General features: G+C 36.6%; 1 protein-coding gene across 1 annotated transcript in view; it reads right to left on the reverse strand.

The window, feature by feature from the left end:
* Positions 1 to 6,799: 6,799 nt before the first annotated feature.
* Positions 6,800 to 25,648, reverse strand: part of LVRN (laeverin) — a 100,876-nt gene continuing 82,027 nt past the window's right edge. The window contains exons 7-18 of the mRNA XM_007954527.1: positions 20,357 to 20,500; positions 19,566 to 19,631; positions 19,408 to 19,473; positions 18,850 to 19,022; positions 17,248 to 17,324; positions 16,767 to 16,906; positions 14,439 to 14,494; positions 12,442 to 12,595; positions 10,422 to 10,516; positions 8,178 to 8,285; positions 7,278 to 7,445; positions 6,800 to 6,941 (exon numbers count right to left, since the gene is read on the reverse strand). Coding sequence (XP_007952718.1) covers positions 6,800 to 6,941; positions 7,278 to 7,445; positions 8,178 to 8,285; positions 10,422 to 10,516; positions 12,442 to 12,595; positions 14,439 to 14,494; positions 16,767 to 16,906; positions 17,248 to 17,324; positions 18,850 to 19,022; positions 19,408 to 19,473; positions 19,566 to 19,631; positions 20,357 to 20,500 — 1,389 coding nt within the window. The remainder of the gene's footprint in view (positions 6,942 to 7,277; positions 7,446 to 8,177; positions 8,286 to 10,421; positions 10,517 to 12,441; positions 12,596 to 14,438; positions 14,495 to 16,766; positions 16,907 to 17,247; positions 17,325 to 18,849; positions 19,023 to 19,407; positions 19,474 to 19,565; positions 19,632 to 20,356; positions 20,501 to 25,648) is intronic.

Consider the following 25,648-nt stretch of genomic DNA (forward strand, 5'->3'; position numbering starts at 1 on the left):
TATCACCCCCACCTGGGTCCCTGTGGCTGACTGTATCTCTGTCTGGCTTCCTGGCTTTTAATCCCCTTTCTCCTGCTCTTCTGGCCTGCTGCTTTGGGCGTCCCTGAGTTGTCCCTGGGGCTGACTGCTCCTCTGTCCGGGTTCCTGGCTTTTATCCCCTTTCTCCTGCTCCTGTTTATTTTATAGGCCAACCTATTATTTGATTGAAAGGTGACCTCTAGGGGTGGCTTTAATTCTAGGTTAAAAGAATATCTTTGGGTGATAGTCTTGGGGGTTCCTCTAGTCTCTGTAAGTCTAGTAACTCTGGTATTTTTAATGAATTTGAGTTTTGTTCTCCATTTCTCTCTCATTCTAGTCAGGACCTTCTATTGTGTCCCTAGTCAGAGAAGTCATTGGTGGCAGTTGACCACCATCTAGTTCTTTGGGTCTCGGAAGAGGCTATGGTTCACATGGGTCATTAGTTCCATGGACTAATTGCTTCCTAAAGTCTTTGGTTTCCTTCACTCTCCTTTGCTCCAGATGGGAAAAGACCAATTCTTGTATGTTAGAACACTTGCATCACAGAAGGAAGATGGGGCAATCTACTTCTGCAAAGATTTACTACCTCAGAAACTCAGTGGGGGTTGCTGTGAGCCAGAATCGACTTGATAATAGTGTGTTTTGTTTGGTTTGGTTTTTGTATCTTAGGTAGCTGCTTGCAAGCTTTGAAGAACCCGGATACCATCACCCAACAAAGATGTACAACATTTCTTTATGAACTATATTATGCCAATTGACCTAGATGTCCCCCAACACTATCGTCTTTAACCTTCAAGCCCAGTAATTCAATCCTATGAGGTGTTTGGATACATCTAAGAAGTTTGCATATTTTCATAACTGGCTCCGTATGAGCTCTGTGATATATATATATATGGATATATATTTATAGGTATAGTTGTGGACATTTGTATATACATATATATAAGGCATACATACATGTGTATACAAATGTCCACAACTATACCTATAAATACATGTGCATGTACTCCCATACACCCTCCCACACCTATATAATATAGTAAAGTTTTGGTTGTTATTACTCTTGTTGCAGAATTGTGTGTGTGATAGCATTTATAGTAATTAAGGAGCTCTGGTGGTGCTGTGGTTTAAGCATTGGGCTGCTAACTAAAAGGTCAGTGGTTCAAACTTACCAGCTGCTCTGAGGGAGAAAGATGAGGCAGCATACTTTTGTAAAGATTTACAACCTTAAAAACCCTATAGGGCAGTTCTACTTAGAAATGATTTGATGGCAGTGGATTTGGTTTGGTTTGGTTTTACTGTAGCTGGTTTTATTTTTTTGCATATGTAGCCACTCAAAACTTGGGTGTACTTTTTTAAATTTTTTATTTCCACTTTTTTTTAATGCATTTTATTGAAATATAATTTATGTACAGTGAAATACACAAAACTAAAGTGACATAGGTCGATGAATTTTATTTTATTTTATTTTATATTTTTTGCAGTGTTCCCTCCCCTCCCCTCTCACTCCTGGTAACCAACAAAGAAAGTTTCCTTCCATATATAAACCTTTCCTTGATTTTTTACAATAATAAACTAATACTATATTTGTCCTTCTGTGATTGATAATTATTTCACTCAGCATAATGTCCTCCAAGTTCATCCATGTTATGTGGTATTTTGCAGATTCTACATTATTCTTTAGTGTTATATAGTATTCCATTGTGTGTAGGTACCATAGTTTGGTTACCCCATTCTTCTGTTGATGTGCACATAGGTTGTTTCCACTATTTGCTATTGTAAATAGTGTGGCAATGAACATGGCTGTGCATACATCTATTCTTGTCCAGGCTCTGACTTCTTTAGGATACATACCTAGTAATGGGATTGCTGAGTCAAATGGTATTTCTAATTCCAGCTTTTTAAGGAATCACCATACTGTTTTCCACAGTAGTTGTATCATTTTATAGTCCCACTAGCAGTGTATTAGAGTCCCAATCTCTCCACATCCTCACCAGCATTTGTTATTTTCTGTCTTGTTGAACTCTGCCATTAGTGTTGGGGTGAAATGATATGTCATTGTTGTTTTGATTTGCATTTATCTGATGGCTAATAGCATAGTGCCTAAGGCACTTGACTGCTAGTGGTTCAAACCCATCTGCTACTCCTTGGAAGGAAGATGGGGCTTCCTTTTTCCATAGTGATACTGCATCGGAAACCCAACAATGGCTAATAATCATGAGCATCTCTTCATGTATTTGCTGGCCACCTGAATATCTTCTTTGGCGAAGTGCCTATATTCATGTCTTCTGCCCATTTTTTAATTGGATTGTTAATCTTCTTGTTTTTGAGGTGTTGGAGTTTTCTATAAATTTTAGAGATAAGTCCCTTGTCAGATAAGTAATTATCAACAAGTATGAATTTGTTGCTGTCATTTGGTTATGTGTTTTGTGGTGCTGATTTCTTTGTTCCACATAATTTTCCGTGCTGAGTTTGTTTTGTTTATGAATCGTGTTATCACTTCCTTCATTGCTATTTATGTTGTTGCTGTTGTTATGTGCCATCGAGTCAGACCCGACTCATAGTGACCCCTCCTTGGGTTTCTGAGGCAGTATCACTATGGAAATAGATTGCCCCATCTTCTGTCCAAGGAGTGGCTGGTGGGTGTGCTGGTCTTCTTTTTTATTTTGATGTGAAGGTTTATCATTTTTCTTTGAGGTTACCCTGTGATTTACAATTTTCTTCCCAAGTTTAGAGCAGTCCATTTTGTCTTGTAGTTGTCTTGACTTCTCTACCATTTAGAAGTTCTGTAACTACACAATTTTATCCCCTTTTTGGTTTGTAGTTGTCCTTATTTGTCAATTGATGTCTCTGGTTTCCCGTTTACAATCTTGTAGGCTTATTTACTTTGGATACTTATATAACTAGGATGGTTTCTGGGTTATGTCACCATTTCGTTAATGGTCAGAACCAATCGATTTTGGTTCTCTTTCCAAAGGACTCCCTTTAGCATCTCTTGTAAGGTTGGTCTGGTTTTAACAAATTCCCTTAATTTCTACTTATCTGGAAATGTCCTAATTTCACCAACGTATTCGAGGGACAATTTTGCTGGGTATATAATTCTTGGTTGGAAATTTTTCTCTTTCAGGGTTTTATGTATACTATCCCATTGTCTTCTCACCTGCATGGTTTCTGCCAAGAAATCTGAGCTTAGTCTTATTGGTTGCCCCTTCTAGGAAACTTTTTGTTTTTCCCATGCAGCTTTTAGGATTCTTTTTTTTGTCTTTGGTTTTGGTGAGTTTGATGATGGTATGTCTTGGTGATTTTCTTTTGAGGTCTATCCTGTTTTTGGTTCACTGGACTTCTTGAATGGATATATTCTCATCCTTGATCATAGCAGGAAAATTATCTTCCAACAAATCTTCAACAATTTTCTCTGTGGTTTCACTTGTCTCTTCCTTTTCTGGAATTCTGATTACATGTAGGTTACTTGTTTTGATGGTATCCGACATGAACCTTAAGTTTTCTTCATTTTGTTTTGAGCTTTTTCCTGATTGATCCCTTTCCAAAGAAGCATTGAGGTATTTGCCTTCAATCTCACTAATTCTGTCTTCCATTGATTCAATTCTACTCCTTTGCCCATTCAATGTATTATCTATTTCTGCAAATTTAGTATTAATCTTCTGGATTTCTGTCTGTAGGTTTTGTATCATTTCTAATTTTTCATTGATTTTGTCATTTTGTTCTTTTATTGTCTTCCGAAATTATTCTAGGGTTTTCTCTGTGTTTGCCTCAATTTTGTCAGTGTTTTCCATGATCTGTTTCTCAATCTATTGAAAGTACCTGTGGTGGTTATATTTGTGTGTCAACTTGGCTGGGCCTGGCTGAGTGGCTGGGTAGCTGGTGGTAGTTTTCTCCATGATGAGACTGGCAATCACCTCCATGCAGGGACCTACCATAAGCAGCTGAGTAGCTGCTGTAGGGATGTGGTCTGCTTCCCATATATAAGAAACAACTCTGGGAATGGTTTCTAGCTTATGGCACACTTAAACCCTGCATGTAGCTGTGTCATTTTTCAGCAGCCTGCCATGCTCTGCCAACCATGGGACTTTCAATGGACTTGAACTAATGGCCTGCTGTGTGGTTTGGTAACATCGGGACTGTGCCTTTTTACTTGTCAACCTTGGGCTTGTCAGGCTCAGTAGCCAGCAGCTGCTAAGAGAAGAAAAGCCTCTATCTCCAGTGGGCTGGGAGCAGGAGGCAGAGCTGAACCCCAAGGTTGAATTTCTTATCAGGGAGTTCCAATTCTGCTTCTTCCTCAGAAATGTGTTTTGGGTCTGTATTCTGGTCCCTTGTTTCTCCTGCTCTATATTTCTTCTTTGTGTGGACTGTGATGGTCTGTTGTCTCTGAGGCATTGTGATGTTTTTGTGTTTATATTTAATTGGTGATTGTATGTTGGAGTGACTTGCCCACAACTTTAGTTTTCTTTGTTTTGTTTTTATGTTATTTACGTAAGCAGTGTATAGTGCTATGTTCCTCTATTCGCTAGTTGGCAGTACTTATACACTCACCACCTGTCTCTTTTCCCGTTGTCTGCCCATTGTATGTCCCTGCTGTCCTTCGCAAAGGGAGCCTGTTCTTAGGTCCCTGGAATCTGGATGAGAATGCTATCACTTTAAAATCCAAAATGGCTGCTGCTTGTGAACATTCAAAGTGGCTGTGCCCTTGGTCACTTTAAATATCCAAAAGGGCCACTGCTGGTAAACAATCAAAATGGCTGCATCTTCCGGACAGCCAAAAGTCCCCAGCTCAGGCTGCCTCTCTCTTTGCTATTTACTTTCCTAGTCATGGGCCACCAGCACAGTCATCCCTGCAGCCCTTGGCAACCAGGGCTGATCTTTAAGTGAATTCTCAAGTCCCAACACCACTTGGAAATATTTAGGCTGTTGGTTCTGTTAGAGTAGCTGATAGTCCACTACTCCGACCGTCTATATACTCATTGTTTTTGTTTATGTTTTTCCACTTGTTGTTGTTGTTGTTATGTGCTGACAAGTCAAACCCGACTCATAGCGACCCCTCCTTTGGTTTCCGAGGCAGTATCACTACGGAAGTAGGATTGCCCAACCTTCCTTCCGAGGAGTGGCTGGTGGGTTTGAACCACCAACCATCTGGTTAGCAGGAAAGTGTCTTAGCCACTATGCTACCAGAGCTCCCAATCCACTTCTATATACTTCCTTTCAAAGCTCAGGGTTACAGGATTATCTTCTGTATCTTTGTCAATTGGTTTATCTTTTCTTTGTTGAAGAGGGTCTGTGTAGCTTGCCGCCTATTCCGCCATCTTACCGGAAGTCTCTGTGGTTGTTCTTTATTTTGTGTATCTCTCAGTGTCTCCATTTACCTTGGTCACACTGTGCTGACTTCCCTCATATTGCATATTGCCTTTCCCTTCACCAGAATTAACACTACCTAGAAGTACAGCCAGAATACATCTCAGAAGCAAGAATAGCCAGACTCATCCCTGAAGAAAGATATTATGCTTGGTAAAGTAGAAGCTCGGCCAAAAAGGAGAAGACCTCAACCAGATGGACTGACACAGTGGCTGCAATGAGGGCTCAAGCATAGCAAATATTGTGAGGATGGCACAAGACTGGGCAATATTTCATTTTGTTGTGTATAAGGTCACTATGAGTAGGGGCCAACTTGACAGCACCTACCAACAACAATGCTATAGAAAGTGATTCTCTCTTCCTTTCCCTCCCATTCTTAGTAACCATCAAAAAACGTTGTTTTCTGTGTGTAAATCTATTCCTAAGTTTTTATAAAAGTGGTCTCATACTGTATTTATCCATTCCCAACTGACTTATTACATTCAGTATAATGTCCTCAAACTTTATCCACGTTATGTTTTGTGGGCACATCATTATTCTTTATAGTTGCATAGTATTCTATTTTATGTATGTACAACATTTTGTTTCTTCATTCATTGGTTGATGGACACTTGGGTTTTCCATGTTTTTGCTCTTGTGAATAATATGAATGAATATATGCTATGAATACCATAGTGATACTGCCTCGGAAACCCAAGGAAGGGTCGCTATGAGTAAGGTATGACTCGACGGCACATAACAACAACAACAACATATATTCTATATCTCTATTAATGTCACTGCTCTTATTTCTCTAGGACAGATTTCTAGGAGAGGGATTGCTGGATAATATGGCATTACTATTTATTGCTTTTTGAGGAAGAACCATACTATTTCCCATAGTGGTTGTACCATTTTGCTGTCCCACCAGCAATGTATAAGAATTCCAATCTCACCACAACTTCAGCAGCATTTGCTGTTTTCTGTTTTTTGATCAATGTCATTTTTGTAGGGATGCGATGGTATCTCATAGTTTTGATTTGCATCTTTCTAATGGCTAATGACTGTGAGAGTCTCTTCAGCATTTGTGTTTCTTAAAGATATGGTAATATGTTTCAAAATAAATGAGTTGATAGTGGACACACTCATATGAGAAAAAAAAAACAAACCAAGATTGCTCTCATCTGTGTCTCTTAAGACAAATTCCTTAGTGGGTACAATGGGGAAACAGGCATTCCTAAGCAAATCTCTTTTCATCAAGAAAGCCAAAACTGAGGATAAGTGACCTTGTCTTCTGTAACACAGCCAGATTATGGTGAGACTAAATGGAAGAAAAATCACAACTTGTTTAATCAACACGAAGGAGTGTTGTGACCTACTCAGACTAAAGCAGAGATTCCAGTGACCTAAATAAAACAGAAGGCTGGTTTTCTTCTTACCTTTCACTCACAGCTTGCCAGTTGTTGACTAAAAACTCCTTTGCGATATATCGACCAACTTCAGATGCTGCCACAGCTTCGATTATATTTGTTTCATTAAAATTGAATGGAGATGTAGTGATGGCATATTCCATATATCTGCAAAAATGCATTAAAAAAAATAAATTAGAATCCAGTATAAAATGTTAATTTAAATAAATGGCATTAAAATGGAAGATGGGGCAATCTACTTCCATAGTGATACTGCCCGGGAAACCCAAGGAGGGGTTGCTATGAGTCAGGTCTGACTCCATGGCACATAACAACAACAATAATAAAATCACATATGGCTCTAAGCTAGTGATGCACAAATTTGTATTTTTTAATTCTTATATTATTTAATATTTTATATTATATATACAATATATTATACTATAAGTACATTTCTATTTTTCTCCCATCCCAGAGACTTTCAAGTAAGTTGATCATAATCACCTATTAAGTATCCATGGGTCTTTACTGCAGCTCATAGCATAAGCCAGTTGAATCCTTTCTTCTTCCTTTGTTTTGTTAGTGTAGATATTTAATAAAAAGTCCCATTCTTTATCATTTCCCAAGGCAATACCATGACATAAGATCACATTTTTAATTGGATAAGGTATTCTGTAAAGTATAACAGGTAATGACATCTCTCATAGTAAAGTTATACAGTAATCTGTGTTGTCATATATTTAAAAATATAAATCTAGAAAAAATATTTGAGATCTCAGATATAAAGAGCAAAAGTAGGGATCTGGAGTAGCAAGAAAGGGAAATGTCATCAGCATTAAGACTATAAGAAAACATTAATAAATTAATTAGAAATGAAGGAGTTTTTTGTTTTTGTTTTTGTTTTTAATTTTATTGTGATTTAGGTGAATCTCAGCACTCAGGGAGACTGGAAACTCAGAGAGAGATATGCTCTGATAAACTTAGATATATAACGATAACAAAAATCATGAAGGAAAGACAATACTTTTTGGAGAATTCATTGGCAATGGAAAGTACTAGGTGACAACTCACTGTATAAATTCTAATCTTCTACTGTTACGCTTAGATCAATACTGGAAAATTATATCTATATCTATATCTATATATCTATATGTATATCTACTTCCCTAGTGATACCGCCTTGGAAACTCAAGGATGGGTCGCTATGAGTTGGAGCCAACTCAATGGCAGTGTGTTTGTTTGTTTTATGTGTGTATGTATACACACACACACGTATTTGAAAAGAATAGCAGGAGAGAGAAAGTGAAAAGTAAAATCATCAGTCCCAGAGTAAGAGCATTACAAAGATAAATTATTGGTGCTGAAATAGGGGAGAAACAAGGGTAATTACAAGATTAGTCTTACTCATTCTCTGGATAGTTCATCCATTTTCTGAAGAGTTCTCTTGACAGCTGTAGACAGTCTTCAAAGCCCAACCAACACGCAGTTCCAAAAAGTTTTTCCAATGATATTCTTGAAAGAAAAGTAAAAGAAAAAGTATATTTTGCATTACTACATTTATTTTCTGTGCCTCCAAGAATGTGTTTAATAAGAGGATGGGTATTTAAAAACATCCTTCCAATAACATCAGGTGTTTTTTTTTTTTTTTTTAATAACTTTCATGGATGACAAACATATTTAAGATTCAGAGAAATATTTGCTGAGAGGCTCTGGCACACCAAAAAGCTCCTAAGTCTGGTATTTTTTTGAAAGTTAGAAATAAATTACTGCCACCCTTCATCTCCCTCAAACACACTACATCTGTGATCAACTTATTTTTCCTCCCTTTTATAATAATTGCTTTATGGATGAAAAAAAATGACTTTAGAGAATCCGATATAATTCAGATCTAAAAATTAAATTCTTTTCCTCTAAAAGGAAAGAAGGAAGAGCTTATTTCTCTAACAGTGCACCTTCTCCTTTGTAAAGCTTCTGCTCCTTCCTTTTTTCTTCCTGTTAGATTTATGTCTAGAAAAATAAATAGAAGTTTTTATTTTTATTATTTTGTTTTTTATAGCTGAGCAAGGGCATAAGTTATGGTTCAAAACAAAGTAAGTTCTAAAGAATACAATGAAAGCATTTTGAAAAAAACCAAGTAACTACCTGGTAACTGCAGTGTGTCTCTCTACCATCTCTAAATTGGGAGTCATAGATAAACAAACCCAACTTGGCCATAAGAAAATGCAAGAACAAAATTTCCATCATTCCACCCTCCAATTTCAACCTAGCCTGGCCTGACTTTGAGCAGAAGTAGAATGTCCAAGGGTGGAGGCTGCTGAGACACTTCTGGGCATTCATTTATAAATTCCCTCTCCCCACCCAACCCAACCCCAAGTTGGCAGCAGCAAGATAGAGTTCAATGGAAGTGCTAACTTCCCAACTTTGCCCAGAGAAGGACTTGGTCTTGGATGCTACAAATATAAAGTAAACCACTTAAGTCTAATTAGTGATAGTTAAGGATGGTTAATTAAAATACAAGCCCATGTTACTTTTCCATTCATTCACACAATTTACCTCTCTACTCTCTATACCACCTAGTTCTCATATCTTCCACCTATTTGTTCATTTAACCCTGTATCCTCCTAATCACTGAAAACTCTATTCCCTAGTACTAAAATGTCTACCCCCCTAGAAGTGTATTATTGATAGAGAATAATCACATTTTATATATTTTGTATTTCTTGTTTGGTTTAATTGATTCGTTTGGTGTTGACCAAAAAGAACTTGTAGATATATGTTCTGTACTGTTGTTGGCTACAAACTCCCTGCTACACCTGGAAGCCCAGCTTACATGTACCTTGGGTCACAGAGAGGCCAGTAGTACCATCAAGTCCACTTGGACTTTCACCTCATTCCAAGACCATCAAGAAAATGTGCTTACATGTCTCATCAAACCAGTGATCTGAAAGCCATCTGGAAAATTTATGCATGCTCACACAAAAATGACTGGTATATTCACTGTTAGTCTTCCCCATCATATTTGCATAATTAGAGAAGTTTTGTTACCAATAATACATCACAGGGACTTTTGTCCCCTGTAGCCTTCCTAAGCCTTCTAATTCATTATTATAGGCTCATTTTGCTTAATAGAACCCTTCATCAATAGTAGAATGCACTGAGAATTTCATCCAGTAGCCTAAGATTTAAGAAATAGGGCCAAAATCTTTTATGTATGCATATGTATCTTTGCATGTAAATTAAGATCCTAAACTATTATTTCCTATCAGGATGCGTGTAGATCACCAATTCTAGAGCTACTGTTCTCAAATAGCATACACAATTCCTCAGTGAATCATAACAAAAATCCAAACCAAACCCATTGCCATTGAGTTGATTTCAATCCATAATGACTCTATAGTTCACAGAATTGTCCCACAGGGTTTCCAAGACTGTAAATCTTTATGGAAGCATACTACCTCATCTTTCTCCCACAGAGCTCCCGGTGGGTTCAAACCACTAACCTTTTGGTTAGCAGCCAAATGCTTTAACCACTGTACCACCAGAGCGCCTTTTCAATGAATTATAGGTATTAATATTTTATTTTATGAATCTTGAAATCTATTAATATGAACAATTTCATTCAGTTGTCACTACTTTAAAAATACTTACAGAGCTAAATAGTCATCTTGCAATGCTGCTATGTTTTCACGAATGATGGCTGAATAAATATTCCATATTGAATTAAGCCTCTGTAGCAGATATTTCTATAAACAATAAAGAAAGTATACTGTTACTTCTGCCTCACAACACTGAATTTGTACTGTATTCCTTTGTATCTTGAAGAACATTAATAGAAAAGTGGTAATTATTTCTGTAGAAGTGATCTTTAATTGTTGCTAAATGTGTAACTGGTTTATTTTTTAACCTCTCAAGGTTCTCTCAAGAACATGAGGTTTATAATAATATCAATACTACAGTGCTTTTGTAAGGATTAAGCTAGATAATGTATGTAAGCCACTTAGCACACTGCCTGTCACACAATAAGAACTTCTTAAAGATTAGCTATTATAGGTAGTCCTTGACTACATATATATATGTGTGTGTGTATATATGTATGTATGTGTATATGAGAGAAGTTTTGTTACCAATAATATGTCACAGGGACTTTTTTTTATATACACACATATAGATAGATATACATATATATATATATATTCAAGTTATAACAAACCACAATTATGACCATCTTTTTTTTTTTTGGTACAGCTTATCATTAGTAATATGTACTACATACAATGTTGCAAATTTGCCAATGTTATCATTTTCATATCAACCCCCAAAGACAAGTAAAGATCACATTTATAAAGATAATGATAATAAAAAGAAATAATAATTAAAACAAACAAACAAAAGGAGATATTTCATTTACATAGAACCAAATTACAGAGTTGTCAGAACAGAATTTTATCATAAGTTGGGGACAATCTGTATTATCATTTAATATCAGCCTAAATATTTCAAGTGTTTGCAAAATACAGGGAAAAATAAAAATATTAAACTTTCTAACTTAGAAATTTCATGCTAAGTATGCATACCTTCAGGAAAAGGTTTACACAGCGGACAAATTCAAGCACCCACCTTGAAGCCTATTGGGTAAACTTTAGAGTCTGAAATAAAGTTTCTTCAGTTAAGCTCTAAGTTGGTAAATAATAAGATTATGAAAGCCATACCTTTACCAATACATCTCTTAGAACAAATTAGATGCTATTTATTGAAATTCTTTGAAAACAAATATTATTGGTTTTTATTTCTTCACCTAGAACCAGACATCAGATATTTTCAGTGAGACAACTCAATCTCAAAAATTTAAATGTCATCTTTAATTTGTGACCAACCACACACTCAACTAAGTTTCCATTAGCACTTTGGATATTAAGAAAGAAAACTCTGAAACCTTGAGGCATTTGTTGTCTCACTCTTTGACTGACCCAGAAACTCACCTAGAATCACCACCTCAAACACTTTCAGCCTTGTTTGTGGCCTCTAACAGTCCTAAAGTTTGCTTTCTTGCTTTCCTTTGATTTTACCTTTGCCACCATCCTTACAATCACATGTAAGATCTAATAGTGGGACTTCCCTCCTTTTATATGTTTTTCAGTAATGTTTGTCATTTCTTCATTCATTAATTCTAAGTTCTTTCTTTAGAACAACATCAAAAGCAACTTCAAAACTTGTATTTTTTTCTGGAATATACCTCTCTGATTTTAAGTGCTGCTCATGTTGATCATAATATTTTTATTAAGCACATGAGGTCATTAAATATTCTATTTATCTAACAATCTCATATGGAAATAGTTGCTAGTACACACTACCCTTTTCTATAAGCAAAAAGATGAACTATTTTTGACTACTTCTAGTTTCAACTACTTCTTGTTTCTTAGGGCACACTGTCATTTTACCTATAAAGAAATATCCTTCCAAACTTCTCACATACTCATTTTCTAAACCAAGTCTATGATAAACATACTTTCTTTCAAGAGTAATCAGGCATTACTTGAATATAGACAATGGATATATATGGGGCTAACAGACTTTCTTCAGTAAAGACCTGTCTTACATGTACTAGCTAGAATTTGGAAAGAGTAAGAGAGGATTTTTTTCTTTCAACTACATAACAGAATGAAATTACCTTTAGTAATGGGTATAAATCATAGCTGTTCACATCAGAAACAAGATCCCTGGTTATCAGGTTTGCCAAGACTGCATGCCATACTATGATTTCATCTTCTTTAGCAAGGTACTTGGTTAAATCAAGTGCTGTTTCAATATCCATATAATTGTTTCTGTTTGGTTTTAAAACATACACACAATCAGAAAACCTCCACTAGCTTGATGATCTGGACACTTTCCATACGGGTTCCACAGATGGAACCCAAGCAATGTTGAAGGCTTTTTATTTCAATCTGGTACTTTCAGGTACCCAAATTCTTGGAGGCTATAGAAAATCCAGGCCAAATGTTGGACTGATTATTGGGAAATAGAATATTTGTACATTTATGCATTCTTATGACAATATAACTTCCAGTAAAACAAGTGTTAATTAAAAATCATTCTCTTCTAATACTCTGCTAGCTACTGGTATGAATATAAACTAAGATATGTGACACTAGATTTATTTACCACCGAGGATCTTATTATTTCAATGAGGAGTTGAGATTAATAAAGGCCCCCAGAAAAAGCAATGACTATGATAAAGTAGCAAACAAGGAAAATAAGTAGCTATGATGGAGAAGTCAGGGAAGAAGGAACTCCTCCCTGACTCTCATGGAGAAGGAACTTGAGAAAGTCAATGAAGGATGAGTAGGACTGAAACAGCTAGAGAGAAAAAAATGGCACACTGGGCAAAAAAGATAAGGTGGGAATGAGTGTGAACAGACCATGCTAACAGAGGCAAGGATCTTATTTTTTATGTAAGTGAGAGGTGAGGGCTAGTAGTTAGGGTGAGTCAAAATTGTGGAGAGCCTTCAATGTTAGTTTAAATAGTTTAGGTTTAGTGAAATTTATTGAAAGTATTTAAACAAATTCAAAGATGCCAAAGGCTGGAGGATAAGGCAATAGGCCAGGCAAAAGATGATGAAAGCTTGGATCAGGGTAGAAGCAGTGAGGGTAGTAAGTAAAGTGAAAATCAAGAATGGAGGGATAAGATGCAGTACTGGATGAGCGTGGAAGATGGAGAGACGGAGAGGAGTCAAGGATGTCTTTGATGTTTCAAGTATGATTCCTGGGAAGAATAATGGTGCCTTTGACAAAGAGAAAGAAATTGATAGTAGGAGCAATTTAGAAACAGAAAAAAGTTCAGAATAAAACCACAGGATAAACAGAAGACAAAAAAATAAGACAATTTAGAACATAGATTTAGAAATCATATCCTCTCACAAACACTTATTAAATTCCTTATAATTGCTGGGCACTGTACATGTATGTGATAAAATGATTATTGATGCCTTAAGAATGAATAACTTATCCACAGGAAAAATGAAAAGGGAAAATAATATAACTGTGACTGGTCTTGAGGATACCTACAGCATGAGGAAGAAAAGGAGTCAGGTACAGGGAGAGGAAGTATGCATATCCAAAAAGAAAGTTTTCAGGAAGATGTGATCAACAATATCAAAAGCCTTGGAAATTTTAGACAGGAATTTCAGCAATTAAGTGGGCAAGAAAATGTACAGCAGATCATAGAGGGAAAACTAAAGATATGGAGGATAAAATAAACAGACATTTAAGAAATATGACAAGACAAAGAAAGAGAACACACTAGGTAATTCTTTACATATACTTCTTAAATTTCGTTATTTGAAAATTTTAACTCTGACCATATACTAATTTACCAGGCTAAATATTAGCAGCATTGCTTATATTGAACAAACCTGATATAAATAAAATTAATAATTTTGCAATATATTAAAATACAGATCAGATCTCATTAAAATTATCCATAGTCATCACCCTTGGGTAACAAAAATAACTTTAAAATCCCAGTTGATTCTCTAATTAGAATTTGGTCACCCTTATTAAGTTAGGACTTGTATATACTAAAGAACCAATTTCATAGGGAGAAAGCTATAATATCTCTAATATCCTCAAGGTACACTCTACAACCATCAGATAAGAAAATATACTCACTTGGACAAGGAAAAGGCATCATCTATCAGCTGCAGTCTGTGAATAACAGGAATAGCCTGAAGAATTCAAATATGTTCAGGAAAAAGAAGAGAATATTTTTTAATAAAAATATAATTTTCAAAATAATAACAACATTGAAAGGTCTTTGTTTCTTGCAAAACACTTTCTTGTGATTTATCTCAACTGCAGAGAAATGATAATTACCAAGAACAGGCTCCATAATTTATTTATAATGTATCTGTTTTTGATAAATGCATCCCCTGGATGCCAATTCATAAGGTTTAAATATGGCAGAGAGTTTTGCCAAATGACTCCCTGAAACATACCATATCAAAAAAATAAGACAAGAAATCAAGTTAAAAAGACTTCTTCAAATCAGAAAGATTACATTGAATTGTATCATAATATCCAAACTCCTGTCAAGGAAATATTCAGTATAGTAGGCCTTAAATTATTATTATTTTTTTCTTGCTGTTGAATTGAATCCAACTCATGGCAACCCCATATTACAGAGTAGAACTGCTCCATAAAGTTTTCTTGGCTGTAATCTTTACAGAAGCAGAGCGTAGACCTCTCCTCCATGGCACCACTGGTTGAGTTCAAATCTCCAACATTTAGATTAATAGTCAATCTCAAACTGCTTAAGCTACTCTCCACTTGAGGATTTTTCTAGGCCTTACCCACTGCCTTCGAGTGGGTTCTGACTCATAGCAATCTTATAGTAAGGAATAGAACTACCCCAAAGGGTTTCCAAGGCTGCAATCTTTATGGAAGCAAACTACCACATCTTTCTCCAGTGGAGAAGTTGGTGAGTTCAAACCATCAACCTTTTGTTTAGCAGCCAAGTGCTTAATGACTGCACCACCAGGGCTCCTTTAAGGAGGTCTTAAGCACATGTTATTTAGCATTATTTTGGCAACATTAAAGTACTCTTTTAGATGGTATCTGTCTTCATAAGGTTTTGCCAATTTGACACAATACCACCAACATTGTCCTTTATATCCACAAAAAACCAAACCCACTACCATCCAATCGATTCCCACTCATATTGGCCCTATATATAGGACAAAGTAAAACTGCCCCCTCCATAGGATTTCCATGGCTGTAAATCTTTACGGACATAGGCTACCTCATCTTTCTCCCATGGAGCAGCTGGTAGGTTTGAACTGCCAACCTTTTGTTTATCAGCTGATAAATGCTTTAACCACTGCACCACCAGAATTCCTTATCCATAGAAATGTTGTTGTTGTTGTTGTTGTGTGCCGTTGAGTCGGCGCAGACTCATAGCGATCCCTCCTTGGGTTTCCGATGCAGTAACACTACAGAAGTAGATTGCCCAACCTTCCTTCCGAGGAGTGGCTGGTGGGTTTGAACCGCCAGCCTTCTGGTTAGCATTCAAGTACCTTAGGCACTATGCTACCAGAGCTCCTAACCATAGTAATGTTGTTGTTGTTGTTATTTGCCGTCGAGTCGGCCCCGACTCATAGCGACCCCTCCTTGGGTTTCCGAGGCAGTATCACTACGGAAGTAGGATTGCCCAACCTTCCTTCCGAGGAGTGGCTGGTGGGTTTGAACCGCCAGCCTTCTGGTTAGCAGTCAAGTGCCTTAGGCACTATGCTACCAGAGCTCCTTATCCATAGTAAGGTAGGGGTCAATTGACAACTTAATTCTATAGGCTTCTGCTTGAGTTCCTTGGCCAGATGATAGGACTCTTCAATTTATGCTCAGTCTCCTAATGGTACCCAAAGCCTCCTACAGCATTCCTTCAAAGTGTTCTAGCACTTTCATATTTTGGTCCTAGAAAATTTATCTTCACTACACCCATTTGCTCTGGTGGCGTAGTGCCTAAGGCATTTGATTGCTAATCAGAAGGTTGGCAGTTCAAACTCACAAGCCACTCTTTGGAAGGAAGGTTGAGCAATCTAATTCCATAGTGATACTGCTTGGAAACCCAGGGAGGGGTCGCTATGAGTCAGATCCAACTTGAGGGCAGTGCATTGCATTGTTGTTGTTACACCCCTTTGAGCATCTGAGCAAACCAAGGTTAATTCTTCCCTTGATAATGGTCTCATTTTTTTTTTTTTTTTTTTTCTGGCAGTAATAACACATTTTCTAGAATAAAATTAGTAATAAAAATTCTATTTTACTTGCTCACCAACTATGCCGTAGAAATAATTTCCCTCAGTTTTTCAATAAGTAAATCTACAATTGTTTCAAGAAATCAATTTAATGCCTGCCCTTAAAAATTAGTAAGATCAAGACACTCTGAAAAAGATTTAAAAATAATTAATCATATTTAGTAAAAGATATCAAAATTAAAAACCTTACCTTAGGATCTTTTTCAAGCTCTTCATTCAGTTTCTTCCAACCTAACTTATCATAATTAACTCTATAATACCCAGTCATATTTAAATTTAAAATCACCCAATCATGGTCAGAATCTGAAACTTGCATTTCAGGGAATACTTCTGCAAAAGAATATGTGAATAGTTTGAAATGGTACTTTAAGATTTTAGTACATGCTTATACAGTGTTAATTCTAAACTCCCCAAAACAAAGACATAAAAAGTAAAGGAATTCTAAAATATGTATCAATTTTACTAAATAATATTTTTTCCACATACAACGCTTTTGATTTGGAACTTTTCTTCAAAACTATATATTCAACAAGAATGATATAATATTTTAGCATTAAATTAGACAGATTTTCAAAAGCTAGACAATTCAACATTTCCATCTCTGCCTCTCTATATTTCACTTTCTGCCTTTATGTGTACATGTGAAAATGTTTTTAAAATTTGTTACTTACTGCTGCTTTTATCTAGCCAGACTAAAGATTGTGTAGTTCCATTTTTTATCCAAAGAATAGGGACAATCCATGTGTCACTTATTGGAAGAAAATAAAAAATGCAGTTAATTTTCACACATAAGAATATAAACTCTGAGCCAACATCAAGTGAGACGACAAAATAGCAGACAGAGGTCAAGTTCTTTGGTCCTTCCCTCTGGATATGCAGGACTTTGCTCTTAGGATTATTTGTTGTGGTTTTCTCAAACCAGTTTTGCTTTGGCTATTACTTTAGTCCTCTCTTTTGTCTTAGAGATTTACTTCTTATGATGTAGATAGCTACTAACACTGTATCATATCTGAAATATTTAAAGGTTGTTTATATTAAACAGTAGCCTCCTGGCTTCTCCTAAAAGTAGTTCAATGTTGCTGACAAACCTATGACCCTCTATGCTAAGAGAAACCAAGAGTCATTTAAGAAGAAAAAGTTTGACAAACGTTTCAAAATACTTTCTGGTCTCAATTTTTTCCCCATCAGAAACTGTTGAACAGGAGTCAGACAGGACATTTATGCTCACTGAATTGCTACATTCTTCCACAGTGGTGGACGTGATCTGGATGAAGTAGCAGACCACAGGGAGTACATTAGTCATTGGGGTTTAGGTAATATTGCCAATCTTGCTCAAATTTTTATCAGCCTGGCTCTCAAAGACTTGGAACTGTGGGTCTGTGTTAATCTGCATAACTAAGATGAACACCCCTTCTCAAAATCCACAGATTATAATGAGAAGGGACCTTTGGGTCTCCTCTTCCTCTGTCTCTGGCGTTTTAAAGAAAGAGTAGGCCTACTGGAAAATTTTGGTGAATGATATCTGAAAATTAATTACTCACTTGTGTGATACTTCCTACAAGGATATGTGAGGGTCAAAAGTAATAAGAGTTGAAAATTGTCTAATAAGTCAAGAAAGTGAAAGAGACCAATGCACTGATATTTTATACTCATTATTTCATTTTTGTAACAATCCCCTGGGTGTGTTATTACATTCACTTTATAGATAAGACAATGGAAACCCGGAGAGTTTAAATAAAACTTATCTAAGCTTTGAATTTTGGTGAAATCATATTTAAACCAAGGTCTAACAGAATCTAAAGGACATAATTCTAATATTGTAGGTATGGCTACAGATACACACCCACACACCCCTATTCCTCATAGATAAAATTACCACTCAGTTCCATTTCTAGAGAAGACCATCTTGTAATAGGACCCTTTCTACTCTTAACTAATACCTGGCTACCTGTGGCTCTATATTATTGCCTTGTACTCAGAATCTTGAGCAATTCACCTTTCATCACTTGTGGAGCCCTAAATTCCAGGGAAGGGAACAGACTTGAATCCCTAATGCAGGTCTCTGGCCTTGCTCAGCACACCATGGTTTTCTCTGGTTCCTCAAGAGCACCCCATTAACAACCCAGAGTAGAGCCCTAGGTCACCTTCTCTGGTCACTTTGTAAAAGAGTGTGTGTGTATCCAGCAGGGGTGATGATTTTTCACCCTCAGACTCCATTTCAGCAGAGCTCAACCCCAAGGAAGATGAAGACAAAAAAGAGCAAATTAACCTACTTGTAGGTTAGAAGAGTCTGATTTTTAACCTTTCCAAGATAAAATGGCTCCTGTTTCATGATGCCAGTGGATACATTTAAAGTGATAACTGGAAAGCCACTCTTGTGTGTCCAACTATCCATTATACTTTTTACTGTTGCAGGCAAAAGAATTTTACTCTGGTCATCTATGGCCTGTTTCAAAAAATCATCACAAAAGCAGATAGATTTATCATCAAAGCCTCCTGAAGTAGCAATCTCCTAAAATAAATTAGGTAGCTATTCTATTCCTTCTTTATGTAGCAATTCCCAATAGATGATATTCTGGTTCAAATTCAGAACTCTGTTCACCTCTACAGGAATGATTCCTTAGTTCATTCATTCACTCAATACATATCATGGCTCTAATATGTGCCAAGGTCTCTTCTGGGTACTGGGATTACAGCGATGACAATAAAAGACACAACCTCTGACATAAAGGAACGTCACAAACAAGGCAAAATTGTTTTCCTGTGGCATTGTTGTATGAGCAGACCTTCAGATCTTGATGCCCTGCATCATGTCAGAAAGAGACAATTACCATTTGAAAATGCCTCCAAAGATCATCTTGCTCAGCATTTGAGTAAGAAAAGGTCTCCAGATATGACTAAAAATAGAAAAGTTAAGGTTAAAATAAGTAACTTGCCAAGGCAATTTCTGTTTTCTGCTATCCAGGTAACAACAATTTTGTAAACTCACCTTGAGTGCACCAATAAACACATTCTCATTCAGGAAACTGGAAAGCATCCGTGCCATGGATGCTCCCTAGGACATAAGAAGTGGTCCATCATTTGAATGAAAGTCAATATCTACATACTGACACATTCCATTTTCATAAGCAGTATTCTGGGCTGTGCTCTTGATTGCATTTTCCACTCTAGTTCAATGTTTGGTTTACTTTAAAATATACTAATAAAATAGTAGGTTGTCACTAATTAATAGATGAAAAGTGAGTAAATATCCAACATAAAAAGAATGCAGGGTACACCAACAATTTTAGAAATTGAGATATTTACATGGCAAAAAATCCCTCCACCAATAAAGGGATTCACTTAATAATAGCAAGTTCTCTAAGTTTATTTATAATGGTAGATAACACAGAACTTCTAACAAATATTTACTAGAACTGATTTAACCACATTTTCTGAAACCTATCTACTGATTACAATTAAAATTATTCATATTAAAAATTTATAGTAGTAGATCAATCTATGACTCTATAACCCATTTAAGGAGTCCTGGTGGCACAACAGCTAAGCACTAAGCTGCTAACCTATAGGTCAGCAGGTGGAACCCACCAGCCACTTCTTGGGAGAAAACACCTGGCAATCTGCTCCTGTAAAGATTACAGCCTCGGAAACCCTATGGGGGTAGTTCTACTCTGCCCTATAGGGTCTCTATGAATTGGAACAGCACACACCAAACATAACCCATTTAAAGCAACTTTCTAGAACAGTGCAGAAGAAAAGGAAACATATAACTGATTTTACCTTGTTGTAAGTAAATAAGTCAAAGAGTTCATTTATTTGACTTGTTTCTGTGAAATTTTCCACCTTCATGGATACAGCTCTAGACACCAGGGCATGATCTTCTCTGAGGACACCATGTAAAATGTTAGAAAAAAATACCTCATTCTATAATGGAAAAGATTGAGTCACATTAACTTCTGCTGTATCACAGAAACATAAAATACAATGTCCCTAAAATTCTTTTGAAACTGATAATAAAGGAAGAAGACAATCATTGAGAAATGCTCTGTGAATTCCAAATGTCAAATAAGACAAGGTTCCTTAAATAACAACATTCAGGATAGCTTCCTTCTAATTTTGTATCTTTTTCTTTTAGATTCTCAAAAAATAAAATTTTCTAGTCAATTTTAAAAGCTAATATGGTTTTCAAGAAAACTACCCAGTTTTCTCCTAAGGAAGTCTCTGGCCACCAGATAGGGTCTTCTGGGAATAACACCTCTGAGTGGATTTAATCTTCTAGAAAGTTATTGGTAATTTTATTAGTAGTCCCTTAAATGGACCAGTTGCACTTAGATGGACGTTTGCCAATCAAATGCATGCCTGATTTACAAATACACATGGATGCATGTATAATGAATTACAATAAGAAATAAATCCACAGACCGGATACTACAGTTCATGACTCTTGCATTATAGGAAGACAATTATATATTACAACTACTCCTCACTTATAGACTATCTCATTATCCTATATTTTGCACTTACAGCAATAGTAAAAACCTGCCATCTAGCTATTTTACACATTAATGACATACATCTGGCAGTAACAAAACCCAAGGTGCTAGGCAAAAGTAAAGCTGGCTGTGATGGGTAAAGTTATGTGTGAACTTGGTTAGGCAAAAATTATCAGTGGTTTGGTAGTTATATAGTGATGTAGTTGCCAATTATATAATGATGTAATTTGGCAGTTATGATATGATGTGCTTATCCTCCATTTTTGCATAATGCTGATTCTCATATAATGACCTCATCTTTGAAATCTAACCATGTCAATAAATGAGGAACAGGTAGTGAGAAGTACAAGGAGCCCTGGTGGCACAAAGGTTGAGTGCTTGTCTGCTAATTGTAAGGTTGGCAATTTGAACCCACCCAGTGGTTCCCTGGTAGAAAGATCTGGTATCTGCTACCATAAAGAATACAGCTCAGAAAACCCCATAGGACAGTTCTACTTTGTCACATAGAGTTGCTATGTGTAGAAATTAAGTTGATGTCAAACAGCAACAACAATAAGTACAGATTTCTCTAAAAGACTAGCTATCTCTCAGACACATTTTCTTTACCTGAAGGAAAGCTAGAAGGAAATAAGTTTATAGTCTTTGGGATGAAGGAGCCAACACATAGGACAGCAGAGAAGCTGGTGGAATAACTCACTCAAACCCTGAAGAGCTGTAAGAACTGGGGAAACATGTGAAGCCTCACTCTGTAGGGACCATCTCTGGGGCCCCCAAGTTTACTCTTTCACCCCTGTACAGTGTCAGATAAGCTGTCACATTCTGCCCCACTTCCATCTGTCATTGTCCCAACCAACTCTCTCCAGTTAGCACAATATATTTAGATTTATTAATACCATCAATTAGGCTATCACCAAACTCTGCCACCCTCACAGGCAATGAATGCTATGTTTAAGCCTACTGTTGCAGTCACTAGGTCAATCCATCTTTCTGAGGGACTTCCTCTTTCTCACTGAACCCCTACTTTATCAAGTGTGATGTCTTTCTCCAGGGACTAGCCCCTCCTGATAACACGTTCTAAGTATGTGAGATGAAATCTCATCCTAGCTTGGAAGGAGCGTTCTGGCTGTACTTCTTCCAAGACAAAATTGTTCACTCTTCTAACAGTTCATGTTATATTCAATATCCTTTGCCAACACTATAATTAAAAGGCATCGTTTCTTCTGCAGTCTTCCTTATTCACTATTCAGCTTTCACATGAATGAGGTGACTGAAGATACACCATGGCTTGGGTCAGGTGCACTGTAGTCCTCAGGATGACAACTTTGCTTTTTAACACTTTAAAGAAGTCTTTTGCAGCAGATTTACCCAATACAATGTTGTTGGTTTTCTTGACTGCTGCTTCCATGGCCATTGACCATGGATCCATATAAAGTGAAATCCTTGATAACTTCAATCTTTTCTACATTTATCATGCTGCTCCTTATCAGCCCATTTGTGAGGATTTTTGTTTTCTTTATGTTGAAGTGTAATTCATACTGAAGGCTGTAGTCTTTGGTCATCATCAGTAAGTGTTTCGAGACCTCTTTACTTTCAGCAAGAAAGGTTGTGTCATCTGGATATCACAGGTTGTTAATGAGTTTTCCTTCAATCCTTCATAAGGTCCCGCGTCTTTTACTTGCTCAACATACAAATTGAAAAAGTATGGTGAAAGGATACAACCTTGACATATACTTTTCCTTATTTTAAACCACACAATATTCCCTTGTCCTGTTCAAATGGTCTATATTTTTGCGTGAGCACATTTAAATGTTCTGGAATTTCCATTCTTCACAATGTTATCCATAATTTATTATGATCCACACAACCGAATGCCTTTGCATAGTTAATAAAGTGCAGGTAAATATCTTTCTAATATTCTCTGCTTTCAGCCAAGATACATCTAACATTAGCACTCATTCTAATCTTCTTAATCCCTCGTCTTAATCCAGCTTGAATTTCTGGCAGTTCCCTGTAAATGTACTGAATTCAAAAATTCAATTTTTGAATTATCTTCAGCAGAATTTTATTTGTGCATGGTATCAATGATATTGTTGGATAATTCCCACATTGTTGGGTCACTTTTTTTTTTTTTAATAGGCACATGTATGGGTCTTTTCCAGTCAATTGGCCAGTAGCCATCTTCCAAATTTCTAGGCGTAGACAAGGTAGGGTTTCCAGCATTGCATCCATTTGCAGAAACATCTCAAGTGGTGTTTTATCAATTCCTGGAGTCTTGCTTTTTTCCAATGCCTTCAGTGCAGCTTGGATTTCTTCCTTCAGTACCATCAGTTCTTAATCATATGCTACCTCCTGAAATGGTTGAACACTGAGCTGTATTCCTTTCATCTTCTTTTGATGCTTCCTGCATCATTCACTATTTTGCACATAGAATCCTTCCATATTGCAACTTCAGGCTTGATTTTTTTCTTCTCTTCTGTCAGCTTGAGAAATGCCAAACATATTCCTGCCTTTTTCTTTTCTAGCTCCAAGTCTTTGCATGTTTCATTAGAATACTTTTCTGTCTTTTCTCAAGCTGCCCTTTGAAATCTTCTGTTCAACTCTTTTACTTTATTTCTTCCATTTACTTTAGCTAGTCTACATTCAAGAACAAGTTTCAGAGTCTTTTCTGACATCCATTTTTGCCTGCTTTTTCTGTATTTTTAATGACCTTTTGCTTTCTTCGTGTATGATGTCCTTGATGTCATCCCACAACTTACCTGATCTTCAGTCATTAGTGTTCCTTGAGTCAAATCTATTCTTAAGATGGTCTCTAAATTCAGGTGGATATACTCAAGTTGATACTTTTGCTCTTGTGGACTTGTTTTAATTTTCTTCAACTTCAATTTGAACTTGCATATGGGCAATTGATGGTCTGTTCTGTAGTCAGCCACTGGCCTTGTTCTGACTCATGATATTGAGCTTCTCCATCATTTCTTCCCACAGATGTAGTCTATTTGATTCCTGCATATTCCATCTGGCAATGTCCATGTGTATAGTCATCATTTCTGTTGCTGGAAAAATTATTTGCAATGGAACAGTATTTGGTCTTGCAAAATTCTAACATGTGATCTCTGGCATCATTCCTACCACTAAGGCCATATTTTCCAACTGCTGATGTTTCTTCTTTGTTTATAACTTTCACATTCCAATCACTAGTAATTATCAAAGCATCTTGATTGCATGTTTGATCAATTTCAGATTGCAGAAGTAGGTAAAAGTCCTCAATTTCTTCATCTTTGGCATTATTGGTTGGTGTATAAATTTGAATAATTGTTGTATTAACTGCCCTTCCTTATAGTCATATGGATATTATTTCATCACTGACAGTATTGTACTTCAGGACAGATGTTGAAATATTCTTTCAGATAATGAATGTGACACCATTCCTCTTCAATTTGCCATTCCTGGCATAGGAGACCATATGATTTTCTGATTCAAATTGGCCAATACCAGTCCATTTCAGTTCACTAATTCCTAGGATATTGATCTTCAAGCCTCCCACTTCATTTTTGACCACTTCTAATCTTCTAAAGGAGCTCTGGTGGTGTAGTGCCTAAGGCATTTGACTGCTAGTCATAAGGTCGGCAGCTAAACCCCACAAGCCACTCTGCAGAAGGAAGACTGGGCAATCTAACTTCCATAAATATTTGCTGCCTCAGAAACCCAAAGGGGGTCACCATGAGTCAAAGTCGACTCGATGGCAGTAAGTTTTGTTTCATTTTCTAATTTTCCTTGATTCACATTTTATACATTCCATGTTCCATTTACTAATGGATATCTGTAGCGTGTCTTGTCATTTTGAGTAGTGTCACATCAGCAAATGAAAGGCCCAAAAGCTTTACTCCATCCATATCATTAAGGTTGACTCTACTTTAAGGGACAGCTCTTCCCTGGTCATATTTTGAATAACTGCCAACCTGAGGGGCTCATCTTCTGGCACTGTATCAGACAACGTTTTGCTATTTTCCATAAGGTTTACTTTGACCAATTTTTCAGAAGTAGATCATCAAGTCCTTCTTCCCAGGCTGTTTTACTGTGGAAGCTTTTCTGAAACCTGTCCACCATGGGTGGCTCTGCTGGTATTTGAAATACTGGTGGCATAGCTTCCAGCATCACAGCAACTGCACACTACCAAAAGACAACAAACTAAAAGGTGAGTCGTGAGTTATTTAAGTACAATGTAGAAAATAAAGGAAAACCCATCCACAATCCCACACCCTAACATAACCACTATTATATTAGTGTATTTCCTTCTAATATTTTTTCCTACGTATCAATTTATTCTCTTTGTTGTAAAAACTTTTTGTCTTGCCTATTTACTTATCATACAGCGTTTTTAAATATTGCTGTCTCATCTTCATAATTATCCCTTATAATGGTTATTACATAATAAAAAATAACCAAAAAACCAAACCCACTGTCATTAAGTTGATTCTGACTCATAGTGATTCTATATGACAGAGGAGAGCTGCCCCATATTGTTTCTAAGGCTGTAATCTTTACGTAAGCACATTACCTCATCTTTCTCCTGTGGAGTGGC

Source organism: Orycteropus afer, unplaced genomic scaffold, assembly GCF_000298275.1.
Source record: "Orycteropus afer afer isolate SDZICR_OR568_19922 unplaced genomic scaffold, OryAfe1.0 scaffold00464, whole genome shotgun sequence".
NCBI lineage: Eukaryota > Metazoa > Chordata > Mammalia > Tubulidentata > Orycteropodidae > Orycteropus > Orycteropus afer.